Source organism: Amblyraja radiata, chromosome 4 (assembly GCF_010909765.2).
Source record: "Amblyraja radiata isolate CabotCenter1 chromosome 4, sAmbRad1.1.pri, whole genome shotgun sequence".
NCBI lineage: Eukaryota > Metazoa > Chordata > Chondrichthyes > Rajiformes > Rajidae > Amblyraja > Amblyraja radiata.
Window position 1 is genome coordinate 55,167,548 of NC_045959.1, and position 19,029 is coordinate 55,186,576.

Consider the following 19,029-nt stretch of genomic DNA (forward strand, 5'->3'; position numbering starts at 1 on the left):
ATTAGTGTAGCCGTGAGACATTCTCCCTAATCTGTCGTGCAACTTCTCCAGTTCTTTTACATCCTTATTTGTCACATCTGAAACATTTATACTTTGGAACATTGACTACCATTCCTGCTCCCCTCACAACCAAATTTTCTGGAATGGCTACAATGTCAAAGTTCCATGTAGTAATCCAGGCTGCAAACTCAGCTGCTTTACCTGTGATACACACATTCAAAAAAATACAATAAGGATCATAATTCCTGCCATGCTTATCCTGGCCTTGCCCTTTTTTCTTTTTGGACTCGCTTAACTTAACCTCTACCTTCTTCTCAATCAGTACACCTACTGGCCATCTACTTCCATTCCCAACCCCTGCCACACTAGTTGAAACCCTCCGAAGCAACACTAGCAATAAAATTGGTGCCCCTCAGTTTAGGTGCAACCAGAACTTGTAAAGGATGCATTAGATCATGGCTGGATTATTATTTCTAGCTTTGGGCACCGAATTTTGTGACATACTTTTCAGAAGGTATAAAATATCCTGCGCAGGCACAGCAGAACGATGTTCAGGTGTGTCACTGTTGGGGTTGTCCAAGAGTATGCTGACATTCTAGTTCTTAAACTTCATGTAGAGGAATGGGTTGCCTGTGCCTGGATTCTTTTAATGGGGAGGGGGGGGGGGGGGGCTGTTGTATATCAGTTATCACATAGGTTTGGCAGCAGGGCCAATTTCAAGGGACAAGGACCTGGACGAGGATGGAGGTAGAGACTGAGGCTGGAAGGAGATAGATGGAGACAAAAGAGGCTGCAGCTGCTGGAAGGTCTAAGTAAGGAAGGTGCTAAGTGGCACTAGATAAGGGAGGAATGATGGCCATGTGGAATCAGTTAAGGAACGGAATAGGAGATTCAGTGGGGTATAGTGTGTGGGTAATGTAAAGAACAAGGTGGGGGGGATAGGAATTAAATTGGGAGGTGGGTTTCTAATTTCAAGGAGCCTACAGTGTCTATGTTTTTTTCTCTCTTGATCCACTCCATCCCACTGTCATTCCTCCCTCACCATGTTCTATCTGACTATCCTTAATTACCACTGTCTTTCTGAATGTACATAAGTCCTATCCCTTAGGAATTTCTCCATAATATTCTACCCCCTGATGTAAGGTCACTCGCATGTGGTAATAACAATGAGTCCTGCAGCAGAGCAACAATGAATTTTAAAAGAATGCTGTCTTCAATGGTTTTACTATCTTCTATCTATCTATCTATATTACTAAAAGTCTGTTCTTGACCGGTTTTGGCCATCTGTGCTGCGATTTCCGAGAGAACGCCGCCACCTACGGCCGTCATTTTTGGCCACCTTGCTCAGAGCCCCCCTCCGCCGCATGTGTGCCGAGGATTTTTTCCGTCGATTAAAAATGACAGAGATATTAATGTTTTTACAAAATTCCCCATTCTCTCTGCTGCCCCCGCTGGCGGCAGGGGGAGGACTATAAAACCAGGAAGTGGTGTGCCTCAATCAGTGACTGCAAGCTGGAGGAAGGCAGAGGGTCACGTTTCTCTGAGCTGTGAATAACACTGAACACATGTCTACTCAAATGTAAGTGCCCTTAGTGGTTCTAAAATGCTTGCAGAATGTGTCTATTGGTTCTAAACTTGCAAAAAAATGTCTATTGGTTCTAAAGCTTGCAAAAAATGTCTAATGGTTCTAAAGCTTGCAAAAAAATGTCTATTGGTTCTAAAGCTTTCAAAAAAATGTCTATTGGTTCTAAAGCTTGCAAAAAAATGTCTATTGGTTCTAAAGCTTTCACAAAAATGTCTCTATTGGTTAAAGCTTGCAAAAAAATGTCTCTATTGGTTCTAAAGCTTGCAAAAATATGTCTATTGGTTCTAAAGCTGGCAAAAATATGTCTATTGGTTCTAAAGCTTGCAAAAAAAATGTCTATTGGTTCTAAAGCTTGCAAAAAATGTCTATTGGTTCTAAAGCTTGCAAAAAATGTCTATTGGTTCTAAAGCTTGCAAAAAATGTCTATTGGTTCTAAAGCTTGCAAAAAATGTCTATTGGTTCTAAAGCTTTCAAAAAAATGTCTATTGGTTCTAAAGCTTGCAAAAAAATGTCTATTGGTTCTAAAGCTTGCAAAAAAATGTCTCTATTGGTTCTAAAGCTTGCAAAAAAATGTCTCTATTGGTTCTAAAGCTTGCAAAAAATGTCTATTGGTTCTAAAGCTTGCACAAAGTGTCTCTATTGGTTCTAAAGCTTGCAAAAGAAATGTCTATTTGTTCTAAAATGGTTCATACTAGCGCTCCAGAAAGCTCGCCCCGCCCCCCCCCCCCCCCCCCCCCCCCCCGGTTGGCTTGGCTTGGGTGTGACTTGAAATTGAAAGGCACTACATACTGCAAATGGTGGCATGAAGTTGAAAGTCACTACTTACTGCAAATGGTGGCGGGAGCTTTGGCTTGCAGTTGAAAGGCACTATTACTGCAAATGGTGGCTTGGTTGCTTTGCTTGAAGTTGAAAGGCCCTACTTACTGCAAATGGTGGCTTGGTTGCTTTGGCTTGAAGTTGAAAGGCACTACTTACTGCAATTGGTGGCTTGGGTGTGGCTTGAAGTTGAAAGACACCACTTACTGCAAATGGTGGCATGAAGTTGAAAGGCACTACTTACTGCAAATGGTGGATTGTTGCTTTGGCTTGAATGTGAAAGGCACTACTTACTGTAAATGGTGGCTTGGGTGTGGCTTGAAGTTGAAAGACACCACTTACTGCAAATGGTGGCATGAAGTTGAAAGGCACTACTTACTGCAAATGGTGGATTGGTTGCTTTGGCTTGAAGTGGAAAGGCACTACTTACTACAAATGGGGGCGTGGGTGCATTGGCTTGAAGTTGAAAGGCACTACTTACTGCAAATTGTGGTTTGAAGTTTAAAGGCACTACTTACTGCAAATGGTGGCTTGGGTGCTTTGGAATTAAGTTGAAAGGCACTACTTACTGCAAATTGTAGCTTGGGTGCTTTGGCATTAAGTTGAAAGGCACTGCAAATGGTGGCATGAAGTTGAAAGGCATTACTTACTGCAAATGGTGGCGGGAGCTTTGACTTGAAGTTGAAAGGCACCTCTTACTGCTAATGGTGGCTTGGGTGTGGCTTGAAGTTGAAAGGCACTACTCACTGCAAATGGTGGCTTGGATGCAATGGCTTGAAGTTAAAAGGCACTACTTACTGCAAATGGTGGCTTGGGTGCTTTGGCTTGAAGTTAAAAGGCACTACTGTAAATGCACTTACTTCCTGTTTGCACTGTATATTGATTTTAGATAAAACGCTACCACTTACGGCTGTGATTTTTGGCCATCTTACTCAGTCCCTCTCCGCTGAGCAGATGCAGAGAATTCTTCCCATCAATGAAAAATAAAAGTGTTATTAGTTTTTTTTTAAATGTTGAGAATCTCTCTCCTGTCAATCACTCCATGAAAGCCACACCTTTTCCGGTGGGGGGAGGGGGTTATAAAACCCGGAAATATGGGTGTGGCTCAGTCTCTGCAAGATGGAGGAGGGAGAGGTCACGACTCGCTGTCTTTAGTGGCTTTGCACCCTACTTCAAATGGTATGAAACTGCACTTGAATTTGGTGGCCTTGCACCCTGCTAGAAGTGGTAAGAAACTGCACTTGAATTTGGTGGCCTTATACCCTGCTTGAAATAGAATTTCAAGGATTAGCCGTGAGTCAACTACCAGCCCACCAGCCGCGAGTGAGTGAGTTGCCAGCACAACAGGCTTATTTGACTGAGACGCCAGCCCAAGAATCCATTTGGCGCACAATTTGCATACTAGCCCTCTGGAAACCATTCCCTTCAGCCCACAACACCCATACTAGCGCTCCAGAAAGCCCCCCGCCCCCCCCCCCCCCCCAACTGGCCACCAATATTAGAATTGGTGGAGAGGTGGAATATTGCGTTGGATGACCAGCCCTCCTGTGTGATGCTGGGACCCAACGGGTCCCACTTAGTCTAGTATTAGTTAAATATCCGGCCAAATAACTCCGTATATGTGCAGTTTTTTGTTAGTGTATCTGATTATCTGTAATTAAAAAAATATCTCAATCTATAATGTGGAATTTGACTATTTGTGAGAAGGTTTATGTCAACAAATAATCTTCACAATGGGTAAGTGCGACATGAATTTGACTAGCACCGACCCGGGGTCCGATCACTCGGCGCAGGGGAGCTGAGTTCCCCCCGATGTGTTAGCTTGATTACCCTGACGCGGAGGGCCCGACCGCCGGCTAGGGGAGCCAAGATCGTCCCGTCAGCGGAAGGCTCGAGGCGCCCGACCGCGGGAGAACAAAGGGAAGAGATTGAACTATTTTTTTCGCCTTCCATTACCGTGAGGAATGTGGAGGAGTCACTATGGTGGATGTTTATATTAAAATGTATTTTGGGTGTCTTGCTTTTTATTGGTGTGACTGTATGGCAAATCAAATTCCTCATGTGTTGCAAAATATACTTGGCTAATAAAGTATGATTATGATTATGATTCCATAGATGTGCCGGTTTGTGGGTTAATTAGCTTCTGTAAATGGCAACTAGTATGTAGGATGCAAAACTGGTATAGCACAGAACTTGTGTGCAGGTGATCGTTGGTCGGTGTGGGCAGAAGGGCCTGTTTCCATGCTCTTTACTCTGTTTTTATTATTATACAATCAAATAATTCTTTAGACATTTAAAAGAACATGTTGCTTTTTTTTGCAGGGAATGATGCTACAGAAGAGTTACAAAGGCCAGCCTTTATGGATTACTTTGACAAACAGGAGAAGAATATTCAACCTCTTGGAAATTGTAACCAGAATCTGCAGGAGCCTTTCCATAAATCAAGAAATATTTTCCCTGATAATTGGAAGGTACCACAAGATGGGGATTTTGATTTTGTAAGTAGAGATTCTTAATTTAGTCATTTGTATAGTCCCTTATACATGCATTTGTATATTCTCTTACACATTTGTCATTTGTATAGTCCCTTCTACATGCATCAAATACAGGAGAAACGTTATGTGGTTTCCTTGAGATAGTGGTAATTGGACTAGTGCAGAGTGACATCTTGATCTATGTGGATTTGTTCATTGTAAAATATTATGCTAATATGATATAAATACATGAGTCCAAAAATAGCAAATCGGTTTATATCATTCATGCTAGGATTTTGTTAATACTGGATTTGGGATACATTGTATTCAAAAACATTGTTACAGTGATAATTATTTTTTCTTCTTACAACTTATATAGAAAGTGGGATCTTTGCAAATTTTGTTTCCAAAGCAGCTTTTTACAACAGGATTATGTCATTCATGTTATAAACTCTTATAGCTGAATTGAAGGTGATCGAGTGAATGATATCACTAATATCTAGAGTAAACTGCAGTGTTGTAGGAAGGAAAACTACTGTCACTGGTGCAAAAATCTCATTGCTGGAGGAACTCAGCAGGTCAGCCTTATAGCAGAAATCAACCGTTTCGTGGGTGTTTTGCCATTAGTGCAGTTTTCAGCTGTTGTGAATTTAAATTCCCCTGGATGCATTGAGAGGAGAAGGAGCCAGTATTAAAATGTAGAAATGTCTAAGATGGTGATGAGAATCCACTCCAAAATCAGCAATCCTGTCCTTATGCACAGCACTGCTCTAGAAGAGGTAGAAATATTCACATACCCAGGCAGTGTGGTGGACATCACCGGAGGGGCAGAAGCAGACATAAAAAGTAGAATCAATAAGGCTAGGGTGGTGTTTAACATGCTCAGGAAGTTCTGGAGCTCAAACACATCTCAATCAACACCAAAATATGCATCTTTAACTCAAATGTGAAACAGGTGATGCTATATAGATCAGAGACATGGAAAACAACAAAACACACTACAAACAGGCTGCAAACATTCATTAACACCTGCCTTAGGAGAATACTTAACATCTGGTGGAGAGACAAAGTAATCAATGTGGACCTGTGGAAAAGAACAAGCCAGGAGCCCATTGACTTACAAATTTGAAGGAGAAAATTGAGTTGGATTGGACACACCCTCAGGAAACCTGCCACAAACATCACCCGGCAAGCCCTGAAATGGAACCCACAAAGAAAAAGGAAAAGAGGTCGCCCCAGGAACATCTGGAGAAGAGGTGTCCAGACAGAAATGTCTGAGAGTGGGCTGATCTGGGGAGATCTCGAAAGAACTGCCAACAACCAAGTGAGGTGGAGGACATTTGTCAATGGCCTATGCTCCCTAGAGGAGCAACGGGCTTAAGAAGAAGATGTCTAAGATGGATGTCATCCTTTGCCTCAATTTAGCAGAAGCATATTCAACATTTTATTTAATATCAAAAAAAATATTCAGGCCTATTAGCATTGTCTAGTGCGTCCAAAGATGCCAGCAGTGATTGGGATCAGAGCATTCTTCTGGTCCATTATTTGACTGAAGTGGATTTCGTATGAGTGGTTTGTGCATTTGACTATATTTCAAAAATCACTACTTGAAAGTGCTTTAGTCTATCCTGCAAGGCACGTTATAAAGCTCTTTCTTCAGAGTTTCTGAAAGCATTTTTTATTGAACATGTCATTAAGACTAATGAGGCAATAAACATGCATGCAGAAGTGTTTAAAAGGGCAGAGAGCATGGGGAAGTGATAAATGGTTATATCAAATACAGGAGAAACGATATGTGGTTTCCTTGAGATACTGGTAATTGGACTAGTGCAGATTGACATCTTGATCAATGTTGATTTGTTGGGATAAAGGACCTGTTTTCATGTTGTGAGGTAACTTGCGGATTTGAATACTGATATCACACTTGATATTTTATTCTTCGATGAAATGTTCAATTGTGTAAATTTCTGCGCAGCTTTTTGAGTTCTGGCTTTCCTCAATCTCAGGACTGAGAAAGTGGAGGATGTGAGATGAAATATTTAACAGACGTCTTTCATCTTGTAGCAAGAGCTCTATGTAGCATGATCTGGAAACACCCACGGTATTTCCATACACTCTAATCACGACCTCACTTCTAACCACTGAATGTACATCCCATTGAAGATAACTAATGAAAAAATAGAAAAAAAGTTCAATAGAAAATCCATTTAACGCAGAATGAGAAAAAAAAATCACATCTAGAAACATGCAAAGACTTTCAGAGATGCAAATACAAAGCATGACAGAAATAGAAGGGTTATTAGAAGTTAAGAGTTGCAGCCGTCAACAAGAAGGTGAAGGACGTTGATAAGAAGGGAAACATCCTCGGAGTTAACACTGAACAACCTGAGCAGTAAGTGAGTCAGAAGTGGTACTAATCTTCCACTGTTTCTTCATCCATCTCCCTCGCTAGCGAAGAGAATTATTCACCTGATGAAAATACTTACAAATATATTGCATTTTCTTTGAAGCTACACTACTGGACAGTCTAAATAAGATCAATTAAAATGTTGCTTCATGGGTGGGGTGGCTCCTTGCAATGCATCTGCAGCAGTAACCAAAATCCTGTACAAGTTGTGAAACTCTCAATAGTCTTATATGTCATGAAATGAAATGTTACATTGAGCTTTTTAATTCCGGAATAATAATAGCGCATTGGATATGACCATTAATGTAATTTGTGTGGAGAAACGTGGTAAAAAGATTTGGTGAATTAGTTTTATAGTTGTTTTGGCTTACAAGCATATGCATGCTATAATAATTGAGGATCCAAATGGTTCCAGGGTGTGATCTAAGTTTAGTTTTAGTTTAATTTAATTTAGTTTAGAAATACAGCATGGAAACAGGCCCTTCGGCCCACTAAGTCCGCACCGACCAGTGATCCCGCACACTGAGACTATCCTACACACACTAGGGACAATTTACATTTATACCAAGCCAATTAACCTATAAACCTGTACGTCTATGGAGTGTGAAGATCTCAGAGAAAGCCCGCGCGGTTGCGTGGAGAAAGTATAAAATCTATACATACAAGCACCCACAGTCAGGATTGAACCTGGGTCTCTGGCGCTGTAAGGCAGTAGCTCTACTGCTACGCCACCGTACCGCGATGTAATGTCGAGCATTTTTGTTTTTTCAATACACAGCACATTGTTTGTTACACCAATGAAGAAGGAATTTCTGCTGTTGTCCTTCCTTTGCTCCTCTGTCTGGTGTGGAATTCACCTTTAGAGATGAAAACAAAAAATCATTGGATCTGACATTGGTCAATGAGCTTGTTGCTGTTAAAAAATAACACTTTTCAGAGCACTCAGCTGTCAGGTAGTCAGCATTTAGAGTTGTGGCATCTGGCCAGAAAATATAGATATACTTTTCTAAAATATTCAAATTGCCAGATACAGTGTTATTCAGAATTCACATTTCCCCTGCTCCATGTTACAGCATAACATTGATGAATACAAGCACCAGGTGTCTCTCCCAATTAAATCTAATTAATATGAGCTACCATTTTGCTTCAAGTAATAGAAAAGGAAGAAGTGTGGAAACAAGGAACTGCAGATGCTAGTGTACAAAAAATCCCACAATGCTGGAGTAACTCTGCAGGCCAGGCAGCATTTCTGGAGAACATCGATAGGTGACGTTTCAGGTCTTCAACCCTTCTTCAGAAAAGGAATATTGTCCATCACTGCTAGTCGTTGTTATATCAATATACCAGATCAGTTATGGTTCAGTATGAAGCATTCTCAGCTTGAAGATGTGGAATTCACAACTTAAAATGCCAACATAAAGGTTGATAGCAGTTGTGCTCTGTCACTGATGCCACAATTTCAATGAGATGTCAGATGGATGAACATAATATATCCTCTGGTATTTTTTAAAAGAAGATTAGGTATCCTCCTTATTATCCCTCCCAATACTTATCGCTCAGTCGTCATTCCTAAAATCAAATTATCTGTTGATTATCATATTTTTCTTTGCGGTATTATGTTATGCACAAATTGGCAGCCATAATTGCTATGATGTCTTTTTCAAAAGTACTTAATTGGAACAACCTGAAGCTCTGAAAGTGCTACAGAAATACAAGTCTGTGCCTTATAGACCAGCACTGCTGATTCTTTTGGACTGTCCTGGTGATTTGTCCATGCTTAGCCCCATGAGCTTCTACAATACTTTATCCTTTGTAGCTTGGAATTTTATGAGTTCCTCCCTGTTATTTGAAATAAGCCTAACTGTTATTTTAAGGATCAAAAAAGCAAACGTTTGGAGGAACTCATTGGGTCAACCAGCATCTGTGGAGGCAGAGGGATGATCCACATTTCAGGTCGACACCCTGCATCAGGATTGAGAGCGTAGAAAAAAGATGGCCAGTATTAAGAGTGAGAGAAAGCCAGTAGTTGAAAGGTGAGATCATGTGAGATCGCAGATTTAAAGATCTATTCAGCACGAAAAGAGCCCCTTTGAGCCAACTCGTTTGCACTAACCAAATTGCCTAACCAAGCTAATCTTACTTGCCTGCGCCTGGCCCATATCCCTCTTAATCTTGCTAATCCGTGTACCTATCTGAATGTCTTTTAAACATTTTAATTGTACCTGTCACTACCACGTCCTCTGGCAGCTGTCCTCCTGAACAGTTATCTCTTTCCCCAGTACTGATGCGTGTCCCATGAATTGGAACCCATTTCAACCACCTTGTAATGCGCCACGCATTGACCTCTCTAGTCCTATTTACCCTTTTCCGAACCTCTGGATCCTCCCCCTCCCTTTCCGATCTCGCCAGCACATAGATGTCCATGAAGCAAGAAACTGCACGTGATAGAATTTTGAAAAAAATACTGAAAACATTCGAACTACTCAGCAGATCAGGCAGTATCTGCGGAGAGGGGAAAAGAGTTAACGTTACAGGTCCATGACTTTTGTCATTAACTCTATTTTACTTTCCACTGTATGATCTGCTAAGCATTTCCAACATGCTCTGTTTTTATTTCGCATTCCTCCACATATTTATCCCTGGCTCCTTTAGACCTATCATTGGCAGCTGTCTCGGTCTAAACTTTGAATTTCCCTTCCTAAATGTCTCTGTCTCTCCACTCTCTCTCCTCCCTCAGAGCTCCATCACATCCACCTCTGACCAAAGTTTTATTTGGCTCCTGTAATATTGCCATTGGCTCAGTGTCAGATTTATCTCACTGCACTCCTGTGAATTGTCTCAGGGCACTTTTTCTTGGAGGGTCCAAGTTATTGTTCTGGTATCCATAAACTGACACCTGAATTGTATTATTTTTAGATACAATGCCTTTCATAGTTACTTCATAGTATTATAAGCTAGTCAGAAACCACAATCAAATACTTCATAGCACGAAAATTGCAAGATGTTGAGGTTCCTTACTAAGGAAATGCAGTGTGCTCAAGGATATATAAAATAAACTATTGAACATAATATTGTTAAAGTGCAAGTTCAAATGTGTTTATCTGTTAGTGTTTTCCTCTAATTTACAGATAAAAATACATACTTATTAAGTTGAAAGGTTGTTTGCATTTAGGGGATTAATAACAGTACAAGAAGAACGTTTACTAGTAATTGTTACGTATAGCTTAAACTCTTGCTGAATAATTCACTTGGAAGAATAAGTTAGATTCCTTATGCACCATCAATCTCACTGTCTTCACAGGGAGAATCTAAATGATACCAGTTAATCTGGATGCACTCATGAAATTGTACATTCACATGATAGCACCTCTGATATACCAACCCACTCACAAAACAGATAATCTATTCTGTACTTTATCCTGGGAGAAGCTTGCCAGGTGGACAGAGAAAAAAACCTTTCTTGCAAAAGTGCACATTTTGCAAAAGTGCACAATAAACACTCCAACATCTGACTGTGGAGAAGGAGCATTTGAGGAGTGTTGAGACCCTCATGACCATGGATTGAGAGCATACCGAAGCCACGCACAAGCAGCGAAAGGAGTGCATCACTTCATGATCAATTTCCCCCCCCCCCCTTCCAGATTCTCCCACAGACCTACCTTTAGACCAGGGGCTGGTAACCTTGTTCTGCATAGGGGCCAGGACGCATGTCTGTCAGTGGATGGTGGGCCACATCTACCATGTGTACACATGGATCCCACCCCCATCCCACCCCGGATGGCAGGCATCAAATCACGTGTCCACATAGATCCCGCCCCTTCGAGGACACTACCCGAAGCACTGGCCCCTAGTTACGGGCGCTCACGAACATGATGTATCTACGGTCCATTGCCTTGGCCTGTCCTGAAGGCGGTGGCTCAAATACTCACTCTCACTCGTCCCCAGCCTATTGACAACCTCGATCCCGACAGTGAAGCCCAGGAACAGAAGGTGCGCGGCCGTGCCGGCGGCTTTGCGCAGGATGCGGTACAGCCAGAACCCGGCGCTTGGCGGCTCCACCATTGCGGCCGCCAGCACAGACCTCCTTGTGTCACCATGCTTGGGCGCCGCGGCCTCAGGCCCGGGAGGTAGTGGATCTGACGAAAGTCTGCAGGCCGGATAATCACGGGGGAAAAGATACACCTGCGGGCCGGATGATTTCAGGTTACAGGCCGCATTCAGCCCGGGGGTCATAGGTTGCCGACCCCTGCTTTAGTCCCATGTGTGGAAGAATTTGCAGTTCCTACATTTGCCTAATTAACCATCTAGCTATCATAGATCCTACAAAACCAGAGTGGAGGCAAGACATCCTTAATCACAAAGGATTGCCTTGGAAGAATACCAACCCATTTTGTTTTGTATGGAAAAGTAACCTTGTATGTGTACTCTGACCAGAAAGAAAGACTGCTATAATTTAAGGATAAGATACAATTTTTCACATGCTATAGTTCTTAAAAGATTGAGGCATATTAAGTTATGAAAGTCTACAATGCGTGAAGCGGGAGAATTTATTAAATTGAGGCAGGTCTACCCATGTGAAAGATTCAATGGTATCATTTTGAAGAAAAGTAAGGAAGTTATCACTGATGTCTAGGCTAATATTAATCCCTCAATAAAAACAGATTATTTGGTTATTGGATGCATTGCTGTTTGTGGAATTTATCTGCATGAAAATTAGCTACCACATTTCCCACTACCTTTACTACAAGGTAAAAAATAATTATATTGCCTACTAGGTAGCTGAACAACCTGAAAGGGTCTATAAAATAATAAAATATTAATCAATCAATCAACCTTTATTGTCATCTTGCAAAGCAACAATTGTTAAATGCAAAATGAGAAGACGTTTCCCAGGGAATACCGGAGCATCGCACATAAAACCTAAACATTTCACACATAATAACAGCAAAAACAATCCAGTCACTGATGAAACAGTATAAATAGTTAAAAGCAGGTAAAACAGCAACATTAAAATACAGTAAAAACTGTAATTAAAATGTCCAGGGCAGCTGATTTGAGTGGCCAGTGCGAGAGTTATTAAATTGTCAGTGCAAAGCAGCAGAATTAGGTGGAGTGACTGTTTAGCAGCCTCACAGCCTGTGGCAGGAAGCTGTTTAGCAGTCTGGTAGTCTGGGCTGGCTTTGATGCTACGGTATCTCTTGCCTGATGGCAGGACAATATGTTACAATATGTTATTGTGCAATGTTAACTACAATATGTTATTGTAGTTATGGTGTAATGTTGAATGAGTTTCTCTGTCAATACTCTCCAGTTCAAAGATTCAAAGTCCTCACTGCCTAAGATGGTGAAAGTTGTGTGTGCATTTGAGGGAGGTGGGGGGGGGGGGGGGTTGATGGTTGATAACAGTATAAGAAGGCATCTTATTTTTGTTATACCGTAAATACTTGTGCACTTTTTCATTCTGACCCATCATAACTTTCATTGTGTGGGCATCAAAACAGCTCGTGTCCCACGCTCTCCCCAGCATGTTGAGGTCTGCTCTAGAATTGGAGTACAGTTCTCAGGTGTTGCATGTTATTTGTCTCAAAATGAATAATGGCCCAAACATGCCAGCTCATTTGTCAGTGAATTCCAAGATGTTTAATTGTAATTAAAATCAGAGTGATATCATGTTCCAAATATAATCATGCATGCTCTTCCTGAAGACTAACAATATCGAATTACGTCCAAAAATAACACATATATTGGGATACTAACAATATTTGAAAATAAGAAGTTTGTTTCATAGTCTTTCCAATTGAAGTGGAAATTTGGATGCATTGGAAGGAAAAGCAACATTAAGTAGTTGGAGGGACATATGCAAAGGATTAAATGTCAGAAAATACAACATTTAAAGCAAATATCAGGTCATGCTGCCCCTAAAACTACTACTTTCCCAGTTGCTCCCTGTTAAAAAATGAAGGTGTGTCAAGATTCAATGGTCTTTAATTTCACAACCCAAGAGGCAAAATATCCTTGCTTTTTCATGTGGCCATTTGACATCACTTTTCATATAATTCAGAAGTTCACAAACTTTTCTGGTTTCCTCGGCTGCAGATTTTTAATGTGTGGCACAACATGAAAACTCTGAATATCAGGAAGAAAAAGTTGTGTAGGAAGGAACTGCAGATGCTGGTTTACACTGAAGAGAGCACAGAATACGGGAGTAACTCAGCGGGTCTGGCAACATCTCTGGAGAAAAGGAATAGGTGACCTTTTTGAGTCGAGGCCCTTCTCCAGACTGAAGAAAAAGTGACCTGTTTCTCCTACATAGCTATTCCTCTGAAAGATACTCATACATGTTGACAGGGAAGAACTGTTAGTGAGCCAGTAACTTGCTGTTAAAAGGCAGTAGGGGGCATCACTTTATAAGATGGCAAATACAGTTACTAAAACACTCATTAAATGAATCATAATGTTTTCATCCACTTTACAGCCTATTTTGCTGTGCGCTACTGAGTTAGTCCTCTGTCCAACCATTATACACTTCACACTTCGAAATGACATTTGCTTTGTGGTGAAATGAATTATGCTAAATGTGCAATCATCTATTAAGATTTGTGATCATTTTCCACAGTTAAAAAGTTCTGTTAATTTATTTCAGCAAAATTGATTTGCTAGAATGACGTGAGCCAGAGGATATGTTTCACGATATTCTCGAGCCAAGCAAATCTGTCTTGTCAGCCGGAGTTTGACTTACTGAAGTTGCACTTTTAGCTGACTAAGCAGTTTGTCAAATATTTTATCATTGAGCAAAATTAACTTCTCCAGGAACATGATAAACTGCAATGTTTAAAAAACACAACTTTGCCAATGAGTTCACAGCTAAATTAAGAGAAATGTTGACATTCCATATGCAAATTTCAAGAAGTGATCTCACAAGTTGATGATGTGGCATGGTGTACTGAAATGATGTGTAGGGCCTTTGGTGTTGAGTTTCATTGACAGTTATTTTATTATTCATGATCAATTAGAACATACAGATTTTTATTATTTTCTATAAATTATGATTTATAGTAGATAAGTGCCTAGAGGATTTAATCCGCATGATAGGATTAAACATGCTTAATAAATGCATCTGTGTGAAGCATTATGTCACAAAAATTCAGTTCCATTAATGTCATGGAAGCAAATTCCAGAAGTAGGATAAAGTGTGCACACTGCAATCTAACAGATTTAATATTTCTAAAAGCGGGTGAATTTCTGGGCAAACACATTTGGGAGCTCTCTTCGCTTTGTACACCATTAAAATGATATAAGCTATTATAATCATAGAACATAGAGCAGTACAGCACAGGAACTGGCTGTTTGACCCACAATGTCTGTGCCGAGCATGATGCCAGGACCAACTCTTATTTTTTTGCCAGTACATAATCCATATTCCTCCATTCCCTGCATATCCATATGCCTATGTTAAAAGCTCTTAAATGCCACTATCGTATCTGCCTCCACCACCATCCCCGGCAACATGTTCCAGACACTCATCACCTTCTGTGTAAAAAAAAATTGCCCCGCAACACTCAGTTTGACCATAAGCGTGGGATTGAATTTAAAAAATAAATAAAAATAAAGATTTGCATCCGCATATGGACATCAACTTATTCATGAGTTATGTTAATGAGATTCAAGAAAATAACTATAATCTTTAAAAGGGACTTAAAAGGGACTTTACTGAAAAGTTACGCATTTTTATGGTCCGTGAGAAATTTTTCACATGTACTTCTTTGAGAGATACAGGTCGGAGTCCTCGGGTCCAGGGGTCCGGAACGCTACCAATCAATGTTGTACAGAGACCCGTGTAAGGAGTGAACTGCACATGCTGGTTTAAACCGAAGACAGACACAAAAAGCTGGAGTAACTCAGCGAGTCAAGCAGCATCTCTGGAGAAAAAAAGCTGATGTTTCGGGACGAGACACATCTTCAGACTCAATTCCGATTAGGCTGTCTGAAGAAGGGTTCCGGTGTTGGGGGAGTCCAGAACCAGGGTCCCAGTTTTACAGTCTACCGTGGGAACTCTTTAACTCAGTAAAGTAAAGTAGCCTTTATTGTCATATCAGCGCACAGGCAGCAGTTGACTGTTGCTCTATTCAGTTTCCCAGGGGGTCGGGACGGGACTGGAGTTGGGAGAGAAAGGTGGGGGAGTCGAGGGAGAGGAGGGGGAGACAGATGGGGGTGTCTTCATTTACTGACGGCGGGTGTCTGTCACTGAAACAGGCAGGTGAGATTTCACATCCACCTTGTGTGTGCCTCTCTCTCTCTCTCTCCCTCCCTCTTACACAGGCTGAGAGACTCTGCCTCTGTGAGTGTACGTCTCTTTCTCCCCCTCTCCCACACACAGTAAGACCGAGGTACTGTGCTCAGTCCATCTGTGTCTCCCACTTACACAGTAAAATATGTCTCCAAATGAGCCAATTCAACCAAGGGAGGATATATATAGTGTGTGAAAAAAAAAGTTACATCATTTGTGTCACGTGTAGTTCACGATGTTCATTCAAGATTTAACGGGAAAGCTCGGGAAACGGACAAGTTCACTCGCACAAATAGCAGAAATGCCGAGTACCGTGGGAACTCTTTATCTACTGCCGTTATATCGTGCGAGACTCGTGCTGGACCACGACCTCTTCACTCTGGTGACATCTTGCGTCAACTCGCCCCGTGAAAAGGCCGCTTTATACTGTAATACCTGTGGTTCCAATTCATTATTTTAGGAAATTAACGCAATCACAAAGCCCTTAAACTGTTTAACGCCAAACTCTGACCTCATTTATATGTTCAAAAGCATAGATTTATTGTAATGAAATTAATTGCTGCTGCTTCGATGGGAGGGGTTCACCTGAAATCAGTGTTCTGCTGCATTCTTCCATCATTAAACGCTTTCCCATATGTCAATTTAATCATCCTCTATTTCCATCACATGTCTCCATTTATTCATGCAAACTTGACCATATCTATTGTGTTTCCTTCCACATGGGCTGATTCCCGGCACTATTCAGTTCCTGTAACACATGTAACCAGCAAGCTAGTGGCTTCAACTTTGATTAATTGTCATAATCAGCTTCTGTTAATTAGTCTGCAATAAATTCTATCATGATACAAGATTGTAGAATGACTTGGGAATTGTTACATGATATACTTGACTTAACTTGTTACATGATATACATGCCTTACTTAAGTCATGACTCAAGTGACCTATCTTCAATATAGTATCTCCATATACAATACCTTGGAGATAAATGACCTATCTCCACTGTTCAATTAAAAATAATTGTACTGGAATGATTCAGTACTGATATTTTTCTCCCATTATCCTAGAGAATCCTTGATCTTACACGGGTGTATAAAATCACGATAGGAATCGATCAGGAGGACGCACAGAGTTTCTTGCCCAGAGAGGGGGAATCGAGAACCAGAGGGCATAGATTTAAGGTGAAGGGGGAAAGATTTTATAGGAATCTGAGTGGTAACTTTTGCACGCAAAGGGTGATGGGGTATGGAACGAGCTGCGGGAAGAGGAAGTTGAGGCAGGGACTATCGCAACATTTAAGATGCAATTAGACAGGTACATGGAAAGGACAGGTTTAGAGGGATATGGACCAAATGCAGTACTAGTACTAGTGTAAATGGGATATGTTGGTGGATGTGGGCAGCGTGGGGGGTTTGGGGGGGGTGGGGGCCGATGAGAGTTCCCCCTCCCCCCAATTGGCCCTTGCCACCCTGCCTTGTGGCCAATCACCCAATTGGCCCTTGCCACCCTGCCTTGTGGCCAATCACCAGGATTGTGGGGCAGCAACCTCGTTACCGTTGGCAACGTCCCATTGTGATGTCATTGTGGCAGTCGGCAGCCAGCTTGAGAGGCCATTGTGATTGGTGCACTGTGAGAGGCACTGTGACATCACTTGAAGCTCTCTGTGAGAAGGCAGTTTTGGCTTTTTTTAAAAAACTTTAATCATGAATAACTTTTGAAATATAGCATGAAATGTGAAGCAAGCCGACAGAGAGATTCCCCCCCCCCCCCCCCCCCCCCCCCCCCCCTCCTCGATTGGCCATCCCCACTCCCTGCCTTGTGCCCAAACACCAGGATCGTGGACCATGGGACCAAAATGCAACCAGAACTTGATGAGCAGCCCCTTCAGATATTGGTAGAGGGGCAGCAACCTCGTTACAGTTGGCAACGTCCCATTGTGGCAGTTGGCAGCCAGCTTGAGAGCCCATTGTGATTGATGGACTGTGAGAGGGTTTATGCCATCAACACTGTGAAAGGGCTGGAAGCTGTCTGAGAGAAGGTGATTTTGGCTGTTTTTAGAAACATAGAAAATATGTGCAGGAGTAGGTCATTCGGCCCTTCGAGCCTGCACCGCCATTCAATATGATCATGGCTGATCATCCAACTCAGTAACCTGTACCTGCCTTCTCTCCATACCCCCTGATCCCTTTAGCCACAAGGGCCACATCTAACTCCCTCTTAAATATAGCCAATGAACTGGCCTCAACTACCTTCTGTGGCAGGGAATTCCACAGATTCACCACTCTCTGTGTAAAAAATGTGACCTCTAGTTCTGGACTTCCCCAACATCGGGAATAATCTTCCTGCATCTAGCCTGTCCAACTCCTTAAGAATTTTGTAAGTTTCTATAAGATCCCCCCTCAGTCTTCTAAATTCTAGCGAGTACAAGCCGAGTCTATCCAGTCTTTCTTCATATGAAAGTCCTGCCATCCCAGGAATCAGTCTGGTGAACCTTCTCTGTACTCCCTCTATGGCAAGAATGTCTTTCCTCAGATTAGGAGACCAAAACTACACAAGGCCATGTACAACTGCAGTAGAACCTCCCTGCTCCTATATTCAAATCCTTTTGCTATGAATGCTAACATACCATTCGCTTTCTTCACTGCCTGCTGCACCTGCATGCCTACTTTCAATGACTGGTGTACCATGACACCCAGGTCTCGTTGCATCTCCCCTTTTCCTAATCGGCCACCATTCAGATAATAGTCTACTTTCCTGTTCTTGCCACCAAAGTGGATAACCTCACATTTATCCACATTATACATTAGCCATGCATTTGCCCACTCACCCAGCCTATCCAAGTCACCTTGCAGCCTCCTAGCATCCTCCTCACAGCTAACACTGCCCCCCAGCTTCGTGTCATCCGCAAACTTGGAGATGTTGCATTCAATTCCCTCGTCCAAATCATTAATATATATTGTAAATAGCTGGGGTCCCAGCACTGAGCCTTGCGGTACCCCACTAGTCACTGCCTGCCATTCTGAAAAGGACCCGTTTACTCCTACTCTTTGCTTCCTGTCTGCCAGCCAGTTCTCTATCCACATTAATACTGAACCCCCAATACAGTGTGCTTTAAGTTTGCATACTAATCTCTTATGTGGGATATTGTCGAAAGCCTTCTGAAAGTCCAGATATAACACATCCACTGGTTCCCCCTTATCCACTCTACTAGTTACATCCTCGAAAAATTCTATAAGATTCGTCAGACATGATTTACCTTTCATAAATCCAAGCTGACTTTGTCCAATGATTTCACCACTTTCCAAATGTGCTGCTATCCCATCTTTAATAACTGACTCTAGCATTTTCTCCACTACCGATGTTAGACTAACTGGTCTGTAATTCCCCATTTTTTCTCACCCTCCCTTTTTAAAAAGTGGGGTTGCATTAGCTACCCTCCAATCCTCAGGAACTACTCCAGAAT

At 41.8% G+C, this 19,029-nt stretch overlaps 1 protein-coding gene across 1 annotated transcript in view; it reads left to right on the forward strand.

Annotated features, from left to right (window-relative positions):
* Window positions 1–19,029, forward strand: part of stk3 (serine/threonine kinase 3) — a 313,612-nt gene that overhangs the window by 268,866 nt on the left and 25,717 nt on the right. The window contains exon 10 of the mRNA XM_033019460.1: window positions 4,724–4,899. Coding sequence (XP_032875351.1) covers window positions 4,724–4,899 — 176 coding nt within the window. The remainder of the gene's footprint in view (window positions 1–4,723; window positions 4,900–19,029) is intronic.